At 50.1% G+C, this 10146-nt stretch overlaps 1 protein-coding gene across 1 annotated transcript; it reads left to right on the plus strand.

Annotated features, from left to right (window-relative positions):
- The first annotated feature begins 8095 nt into the window (after window positions 1-8095).
- Window positions 8096-9797, plus strand: LOC125555845. The gene is made up of 2 exons (XM_048718672.1): window positions 8096-8399; window positions 9545-9797. Exons 1-2 carry the CDS (start codon window positions 8177-8179, stop codon window positions 9685-9687), a joined length of 366 nt encoding a protein of 121 aa, XP_048574629.1. The 5' UTR covers window positions 8096-8176; the 3' UTR covers window positions 9688-9797.
- The last annotated feature ends 349 nt before the right edge of the window (window positions 9798-10146 follow it).

Genomic DNA, 10146 nt, shown 5'->3' on the forward strand with positions numbered 1-10146 from the left:
CATGTGCTCATCCTTCGGCTTGTATACTTTGTTCGAGAAGTTGACGAGGAGCTGGGAGTCGCCCTTGATGGTGAGGCTCTTTACACCCAAAGCAGCTGTGGCCTTGAGGCCGGCGATCAGGCCTTCGTACTCCGCGATGTTGTTGGGGATCTTTTCGCCGTGTTGGAAGCAGAGTTGCACAGCGTAGTAGAGCTTGTATTGAGTAGGCGAAACGAGCACGGCTCCAGCCCCCGCGCCCTGCCGCGTGAAGGCACCGTCGAAGTACATGACCCAGTCGTCTGGTGCTTCGCTCCCCGGTGAGAGCGTCCGGTCCCCGCCTGCCTCTGGTCTTGGGGCATCGGTGCATTCCACCACGAAGTCGGCGATCGCAGCCCCCTTGATGACCCTGGTGGTGCTGAACTCCAACTGAAATGCATGTAGTTCGATGTTCCATTCGGCGACTCTACCTGCATCATTGGGGCTCTGGAGTATCCTCTCCAGTGGGTAGGCCGAAACAACCTTGATGGGGTGTTCTTGGAAGTAGTGGCGTAGCTTGCGCGAGGCAACGAGTAGCGCAAGCAAGAGCTTCTGTGGCATGGGGTAGTGTGCTCGCGCGTCCCACAATACCGTGCTGACGAAGTACACCGGGTGCTCAATAAGGGCAAGATCATTCATGCAGTGCAAGATCTTATGTGACCGAGACGCCTCCTGAGGCTGGCAGACCTCAGGAGCTTGGTCGCCTATTGGCGGAGCCAGGGCCTCAGGAGTGTCGCCTTGAGGTTGCGCCGCCTTGACCGAGTGCGCGGAGTCATGTAGAAGACCCTTGGACTGGTGCTCCTTCTTGACAGCCACCAGGGCCACGCTGGCTAAGTGAGGCGTGGCGGCCAGGTAGAGCACCAGGGGCTCAAGTGGACGCGGCGCCACCATCACCGGCGGGCTGGTGAGGTATCTCTTGGGATCTTGGAATGCGGCATTGGCCTCCGGAGTCCACTCGAACGACCCCTTCTTCTTCATCAACTTAAAGAATGGGAGGGCACGCTCCCCCAGCTTGGAGATGAAGCGTCCTAGCGCGGTCGCACAACTGGCCAGCTTCTGCATTTCCTTAAGTATCTATGGCAGGCTCATCCTTTCTATCACCTTGACCTTCTCCGGGTTTGCCTCGATCCACCTGTATGACACCAGAAATCCCAACAACTTGTCGGAGGGGAAGTCGAACACACATTTCTCTGGGTTGAGCCGCAAGTCCACCTTGCGCAAGCTGGCGAACGTCTCTTCTAAGTCCTCAATGAGGGTCCTTGCCTCCCGAGATTTCACCACTATGTCGTTGATGTAGGCCTCATCGTTTCTCCCGAGATGCTGGCCGAGGGTGATGTGCATGAGCCGTTGGAAGGTTGCCCCGGTGTTACGCAGCCCAAAGGGCATGCATGTGTAGTAGTACATCCCGCACGGGGTCAGGAAAGCCGTCCTCTCGACATCCTGCACCGCCATCTTGATCTGGTGATACCCTGAGAATGCGTCTAAGAAGCACAGCAGGTCGCATTTGGCAGTGGAGTCGACAATCTGGTTGATGCATGGTAGCAGAAAGGGGTCTTGAGGGCATGCCTTGTTGAGGTTGGTGAAGTCGACGCACATGCATTCCTTCCCGCCTTTCTTAGGGACCACGACCGAGATCGCCATCCATTCTGGGAATCGCACCTCCTGAATGACACCTGCGTCTTGCAGCTTGCGGGTTTCTTGGACAATGAACTACTGCTTCTCTATGGACTGCTGCCGTGCCTTCTGCTTCACCGGGCGTACATTGGGGCATACATTGAGGTGATGCTCAATCACCCCCTTGGGACTCCAGCCAGGTCCTTGGGCTCCCATGCGAACACCTCCTTGTTCGCGCACAAGAAATCGACCAGTGCCTTTTCTTAGTCTGGGGCGAGGTTGGCGCCTATGGTGATGGTGGCTCCTGATGCCCCATCTTGGTCGACCGGCACCTGCTTCGTCTCGGCTCTTTCCTAAGAGAACAACTGCTTCTTTTTCGCCGGTGCAACCCCCGGGGCCTCAGGGACCTCTCCCGCTTCCGGCCGCGCGACAGCCATGGCCCTAAAGGCGATCTTGAGAGCCATCAGTGCCTCCTTGGTGTCCCCGGCCACGGTGATGGTCCGGTGCTTCCCGACATCTTCATGAGGTTGTAGGCGGGGTGGGTTACTGCCATGAACTTGGCTAAGGCCGGGTACCCGAGGATGGCGTTGTACGGGAGGCCGATATGGGCGATGTCGAAGTCGATGAGCTCGGTGCGGTAGTTTTCACGGGTACCGAAGGTGACGGGGAGGCGGATCTGCCGCAGGGGGCTGGTGGAGCCGTCGACAACCCCAGAAAATGGCTTGGTGGGGCGGAGCCGGCCGTGTGATACGTGGAGCAAGCCAATAGCTTCCACGGAGAGCACATTGAGTCCAGCCCCACCGTTCATGAGGGTCTTTGTTACCGCCACGTTACAAATGGTGGGCGTGCAGAGCATCGGGAGCGCACACGCGCCCGCGGTGGTCACTGGATGGTCTCTCGCGCCGAAAATGAGGTCGGCCTTAGATGCCGCCCACCCCGGAGGAGCTCCCTGTCGCACGCATGCGGCACTTGCTTGATGAAAGAACTGCTTGATATGGCGGTCCGAGGGCGGCGCCTGAGAACCGCTAAGGAGGGCTGCGACAGCGTGGAGCGGTGGTGACGTGAAGTGCGTGATGAAGAGGCCATGCAGCTCCCCCGAGCAGGCCACAGAAGACCCCGACAGAGTGAGAAGCCAGGCGCGTGGTACACTAGTGAGGGCCATGGGCAACCAGTTCGCCATGACCTTGTCATCGCCGCCCTCCGCCCAGACGGCCTCCTCACACGCCTGGGGGAAGCCTTCCGGGTCCACCGTGCCATCATATCGGGGTGGCAGGTCCGTCCTGAACTTGGGCGGACATCGCACTTGCCGAAAGGCAGGGATGAAAGCTCGGATGCCCTGGGTGCCTCCGCGCATGTTGGTCGATCCAGTCGGAGGGGTGGCGCCTGCCATGGAAGCCAATGAAAGGACGAAGCAGGCAGAGAGATGGGGCGGACGGAAAGACGGAACTTCGATACACCCCTACCTGGCGCGCCAAATGTCGGATTCCGGGATCCGCAGATCCTTGAGAGGTTCGGACACTGGGGTGCGTACGAAGAACTCCTTCTTCCCAACCCGCCAGCCCAACGATTCCACGGCCTAGCTCGACAAACCCAAGGGACAAGAGACACAACAGTTTATCCTAGTTCGGGCCACCTTGCGATGTAATACCTACTCCAGCTTTGTGGTGGATTGCCTCGAGGGGCTGAGGATGAACTAGTACAGTGGGTGAACAGCCTCAGGAGGTGAGGTGTTTTTGAGATCGATGAGCTGGTGGTTGTGAGGATGGTCTGAATGATCCGATCCCTTTCTTTGGTGGTGGCTAAGTCCTATTTATTGTGGCCTTTGGTCCTCTTCCCAAATGTAGGCAGGAAGGGATCCCACAGCGGCTAAATTCAAAGGGAGACAACTAGTACAAGTTATCCTGACAAAAGTAGTCTTTGCCTGCAAAGGCTCTGGTGGTGACGTTGTAGTAGGCTCCACGATGACCTCCGTCCTGTCGTCCCGGTGGTCTTGGTCTTGTTGCACCAATATGGAAACCTTCGCCTGATTCCTCGGGACTCCGCGCTTGCGCTTGCCCCCTTGGAATCAAAGGGGAAACTGGTACGCCGTGCCCGCTGGCGCCCGCCTGGCCTTGGTCGTCATGGCTCACGTCATGTGGACCTCGTGAGGTGCACCTTGCCTTGATATCTCCGCTCCTCGGGAGGCAGTCTAGTGAGGCCGCCCCCCAGGAAGGTCTTGGTGTCGTCCGCCTCGCGAGGCTTGGCCCCTCACGAGGGTCTTGAGTCATTGTTGTCAAAACTGGGCCGTACCGGGCAGCTGATGGATCCACGCCATGGGCCGCAGGCAGGCAAGTTTGGGTACCCCCGTTCCCAAGATGCCGACAAACATTGAGGTACTTGCTTTTTTAATTCTTGTAAATCCAAAACTCGTCTGAAATTCATGAACCTTGGCATGCTATCATGGAATGACATCAACATGCTGGGGTGAAAAATATTGTCCCATTTGGGGTAGGTTATGGTATAAGGTTCTCACAAACCAGAGCTTCTCACAAGAAGTTTCATGGTTCCGGTAGGGAAACGTGACACTTTTGTGTAATGAAACGATATCCATTGCTTCTTTTTTCTTTCAAAACATTTCTAGTCAACGTAGAACAATAGGAGTGTTGTGTCATTTTTTGGGATTTTTCATGGTTCGCTTGGACATTTTTATACATTAACTGAGTTTTATGTGCATTTATGTGCATAATTCAAATTTGAACTACATGCACATGCTCCGGTGCATATAAACGGGTTGAAAAATCAAATGTGTGTCCTTAGTTGCAACCTTAGGTCCCATGCAAGAAATGGGAATGAATGTCAAACACCTTTGGCACTGTCGCTCGACGGCTAACATTGAGATACATGGTTTTAAAATTCTAGTAAATAAAAAACTCGTCTAAAATTCATGAAACTTGACATGCTATCATGGAACGACATCAACACGCCGTGGTAAAAATATTGTCCCATTTGGGGCAGGTTGGGGTGTAGGCTTCACACAAACCAGAGCTTCTCGCAACAAGCCTCATGGTTACGGTAGGGAACATTTCACCTTTCTGGACGAAATGATATCCGTTGCCTCTTCTTGATTTCAATTTTTTCTATAGTGTCAACATAGAAAAACGGGAGTGTTGTGTTAAATTTTGGAATTTTTTGGGATTTGTTTGAACATTTTTATACATTAACTAAGTTTTCAATGCATTTATGTGCATAATTCAAATTTGAAATACATGCACATGCTCTAATGCATATAAATTGGTTGAAAAATCAAATCCATGTCCTTGGTTTCATTCTTAGGTCCCATGCAAGAAATGGAATGAATGTCAAACACCTTGCCACCGTTGCTCGGCTGCAAACATTTAGATACACGGTTTTTAAATTCTAGTAAATCCAAAACTCGTCTGAAATTCATGAAACTGGGCATTCTATAATGGAGCGGCATGAATATGCTGTGGTAAAAATTTTGTCCCATTTGGGGCAGGTTTGGGTATAAGCTTCTCACAAACCAGAGATTCTCACAACAAGCCTGATGGTTTCGGTAGGGAACGTGCCACCTTTGGGGATGAAACGATATCCATTGCCTCTTATTGCTTTCAAAAATTTTCTAGTGTAAACATAGAACAATAGGAGTGTTGTGTTAAATTTTGGAATTCTTCGGTGTTCGTTTGGACATTTTTATAGATTAACCGGGTTGTGTAAGCATTTTATGTGCATAATTCAAATTTGAACTACATGCACATGATCCAGTGCATATAAATTGGTTGAAAAATCAAATCTGTGTCCTTGGGTGCATCCATAGGTCCCATGCAAGAAATGGGAATGAATTTCAAGCACCTTGCCACCATCGCTCGGCCGCAAACGTTGAGATACTTTGTTTTTTAATTCTAGTAAATCTAAAACACCTCTTAAATTCAAGAAACTTAACATGCTATCATGGAGCGGCATTAACATGTCGTGGTAAAAAAAATTGTCCCATTTGAGCAGGTTTGGGTATTATTCAGCTTCTCGCAAACCAGAGCTTCTCACAACAACCTGATGGTTTCGGTAGGGAACGTTCCACCTTTGGGGACGAAATGATAGCCGTTGCTTCTTCTTTCTTTCAAAATTTTTCTAGTGTCAACATAGAACAGCAGGAGTGTTGTGTCAATTTTTGGGATTTTTCGGGGTTCGCTATGACATTTATATACATTAACTGGGTTTTCTAGGCATTTTATGCGCATAATTCAAATTTCAACTACATGCACATGCTCCAGGGCATAAAAATGGGTTGACATATCAAATGTGTGTCCTTGGGTGCATGCTTAGGTCCCATGCAAGAACTGCGAATGAATTTCAAACACCAGGGCACTGTTGATTGCCGGCAAAATGTTGAGATACTTTGTTTTTAAATTCTAGTAAATCCAAAACTCGTCCGAAATTCATGAAACTTGGCATGCTATCATGGAATGGCACCCTACATGCTGTGCTATTTTTCATGTCCATTTTGAGAGAAGGCGCGCTCGAATAACAACCGACAAAGGCATTGTGAAACAAATAGCTGCCACTTTAACATCTCAAACGTTTTTTTATAATTTAAATAATGTGCGTTCTGTTAACCATTCACGTGACACCATGCCTCATTCTTTTAATATCTAGGAGGTGCCGTGCGGACAGGTGCTTGACTGAACGGGAGCCATGCAAGCTGTACTCCAATGCGCAGGCTCACCGAGAAGCGTGCGAGCTATACACCGCGCAGGCTCACTGGGAAGCGAGCCCTTTGACTTCCATGGCTGCCCGCCTTGCTCGCATCCTCTCCATTAATGGCGCCCATGCCACAGTTTAATACGGGTTTTACATATAAAACACTCATCGCAAACATTTTAGTTAGAACACCCGTATGCAAACCAACAGCTTCCCAAGGAAGCCAAGGGAAAATGTGTCGAGCAGGATTTGTGCAGCTTTTGATCACAAACATTTTAGATAGAACACCCGTATGTAAACCGACAGCTTCCCCAGTAAGCCAAGGAATAGAACACCCGTATGCAAAGTGAGAGCTATGGTCTTCCGCAGTAAGCCAACGGAAAATTTGCCACGCGGGATTTGTGCATCTCTTCAACGCAAATAGTTCAGATTGAATAAGATAAGCCAAGCGAGACTTCGGCGCTAAACCAAGAGAAAATCTGGCAAGCAGTATTTGTACCTCCCTTCAACGCAAACGGTTTTTTCGGATGACCCATGTGCAACCATGTATAGACAATTTGGTAAGATTTGCATCTGTGATATTGGGTATATTGCCATTTGTAACACTGGAAAGATTGACATTTGTTGATCTAGTAACATTGCCATTTGTCCACCTTGTAACACTGCCATTTGTCAAAATATGCAGCGAAAAATCACTAGCACTCCCTAATTTTTGCAATTAAAATTCAGTAATTAAGCATAGATTTAATTCATAGATTAAGAAGTCGTTCTTTATACAAACAGTTCAACTCGACAGCTGAACCCACAAAACTTATCCCCAATTGTTGCCAACCACGCACTGAAATAGCTAGTTCAACTATATATACTATGTATGTTTAAGTATGTTGTACAGTTCCACCACATCTATAGTCAGATGAATTGAACAAAATAGACCCTAAATACTACTACTACGGAGGGGCTTTGTACTACTTCTGGTAGCCTCTCCTCTGCCGCGCGTGCTCGGTAAGAGGCAGAGGAGGAGCCTACCGACGAGCTGGACAACTGAAATACAGTGCCTGCCACTGCTGCACCTTCAGCAACGCTGACCTCGAATGATCTCTGCTGCTCCAGACGATCCCTCCCGAAGTAGAGGGACTCCTTGTGGATCTCCTGATTCCTCGCCTTTGCGTCGGCGTGTGCTACGGCCATGGTGGCTGTGACGCCCGGGTAATTAAGCTACAGTAAACCTTTGTTAATGATGCCACGACCCCCGGATTACTGTTGTTAATCTCACGTTAGTTCAAAACCATTCAAATTCAAATTCAAAATCACACAAAGAATAAAAGTTTTCAAATATTAAAACTAAAATGTTCCGGTTGTGGCAAATAATCCAAGCTAATTATTGGTGAAGAAACCACGCTTCTATAAAGTTTTCAATTGCACTATTATAATTAAAACAGCGGCAAAAACAATTATTTAAATGTTTTTAAAATAATAAACAATTACAAACTATTTTGTTTTAGGTGCGAAGCTAATTGTGGTAGTGGCGTAATTATTAATGCTCTTTTAGGTACAAATTTTGTATTTTATAAAAGCTAAAACTTGATAAAGTAGAAAAGAATATAAATAAAAAGGAAAAAGATAAAACGAAAAACACAAGGAATAAAAGGAACCCCCCCGGGCCACGACCCAGTTGGCTAGCAGGCCGACTAGGCCAGCCCAGCCGCCCCTTAAAAACCCTGATCCAACCCACCGCAAACCCTAATCCCTCCCTCCTCCAGTCCTGATCCCCTCGACCCCCACCTCGCACCGCCAGTGACAGAGGCTAGGCACTCGCGCTTGATCGTTGCCATGCTCGTCCAGCCCTCTGCCAATGGCGAGCCATGCCGCCCCAGTAGTTCCCCACGCCCCTCTTCTGCAGCGTTGCGCCCGAGCTCCTTCCTCGCGGCATCGCCACCGCAACCTGCAGGCACTCGAGCAAGATCCCCCGACGTTGCCCACACCCGCTCCCCTTGCCATAATCCGCCTCGCCATCACCGTCGAACCGCGCGCCCTCGACCTCCCTGGCTTCACCGACCCCTTCCACGAGCTCCGCTGTGAGCCTCTCTGACGACCCCCCCACCTTTCCCCCTCAATCCCGTCGCCATAAAAGCCGCCCACGTCCTCCCGTTGCCGCGCCCAGTGCCCCGCTCCGCGCATGACCTGGCTGCGCCACCGTGAGCCCTTGGCTGCCAGGCCGTACCCTGACCGGACACCCCGCGTCGCTGTACCTCGTCGTCCGCTGCCCCCTTGTGCCGCCGCTTGCCTACTGCTTACTTTGTTGCTCGCCGTACGCTACCGCTCGCAGCCTCCTCCTCGCCCCGCTCCGACGCCCGCCAGTGTGCACCCCCGCCCATGCCACTGCCGCTCCCGACGGCGGCCGCCTCTGCGCCCCGCACTCGCCCGCCCGCTGGCTGCGGGTCGTTCTGCTCTCACTGCACCCACGGCTGAGCCCTCTGCTCGTGTGCGTGTGTGCACAACCACGAAGGCTGGCTTGTGTCATTGCCAAATGGGCCCGACAATTTGATTAGGATTAATCCTAGATTAATAACCTTAAACCAGTATTAGTGCTAATCTTTGTGCTAACTAGGGTATGTCGGATGGACCCCATCTACTAAACAAAACATTAAAACAATATGATAAAACATGGGTCTGTGACATATGGACCCCACATGTCAGTTGGACCAGTCAACCCAGTTAGCAAGTTGACTATTGACTGTTGAATAAGCGGTCAACAGGGCTCGCCTGTCAGTCAAATAGTCATATCTTTGGGTACACTTCTGTGTACCCGTAGCATTTTGTATTTAATGTAATTTTGAATTAAATTAACTTGAGAATTTCAGAAAACCATTTTAACATTGAAAAATCATAGAAAATAAACCGTTTCTCGGATGAAAATAATTTGTACATGAAAGTTGCTCAGAATGACAAGACAGTTGCTCAGAATGACAAGACGAATACAAATACGCAGTCCATTCATTCACCACACGTCCCTAGCATAGCGAGCATGCAACAATCCACCTCTGGTCCGTCTGTCCGAAAATGTGAAACACCGGGAGTACTTTCCAGGATGTTTTTCCCCCTTTGCCAGTATCACCTATCCCTGCGTTAGCTCACCTCTGGCACCGCGTATTGCCTTGTAATATTTTGTGATGATTTGTTTGCTTCGTATTTACTATTCCCCCATCCTCTTCTCTGGTAGACACCGAGACCGACGCCGCTGCTACCCAGTACAACTACGGTGTTGACATCCCTCCTTCTCGACTGAGCTTCCAGGCAAGCCCCCCCCCCCTTGACCAACCGGATATTGCCTATTCCTTCTCTCTACTTATTGCATTAGAGTAGTGTAGCATATTACTGCTTTCGGTTAATCCTATTCTGCTGCATAGCCTGACATTGTTGCTACAGTTGTTACCCTTACCTGCAATCCTAAATGCTTAGTATAGGATGCTAGTATTCCATCAGTGGCCCTACATTCTTGTCCGTCTGCTATGCTATACTATCGGCCATGATCACGTCGGGTGTTGATCACGGGTATATATTATACATATTACACATGATACATATTGTGACTCGGGTCAGCTCGTTGAGTACCCGCGTGTGATTCACAGATTGGGGGTTGAAAGGACATACTTTCTCGACGGCCCTCTGTGTGGATCTTTGTGGTGGAGCGACAGGGCAGGCTGTGACCACCTAGGAGGCAGGTGGGCTGGGTCCCTGGTCGGCGTCCGCGTTTACTTAAAAATAACACGCTTAATGAGATCTTAGTATTTGATCTGAGTCTGGCTATGAGCCTATACGCAC

Source organism: Triticum urartu, chromosome 5 (assembly GCF_003073215.2).
Source record: "Triticum urartu cultivar G1812 chromosome 5, Tu2.1, whole genome shotgun sequence".
Lineage (NCBI taxonomy): Eukaryota > Viridiplantae > Streptophyta > Magnoliopsida > Poales > Poaceae > Triticum > Triticum urartu.

Bases quoted from the DNA above. Each gene is read 5' to 3' on its own strand.
- LOC125555845 (XM_048718672.1), top strand. From the start codon at position 8,177: ATGGCGAGCCATGCCGCCCCAGTAGTTCCCCACGCCCCTCTTCTGCAG. The intron at 8,400-9,544 runs GTGAGCCTCTCT...CTTCTCTGGTAG, and splicing joins CCCCTTCCACGAGCTCCGCT to ACACCGAGACCGACGCCGCT.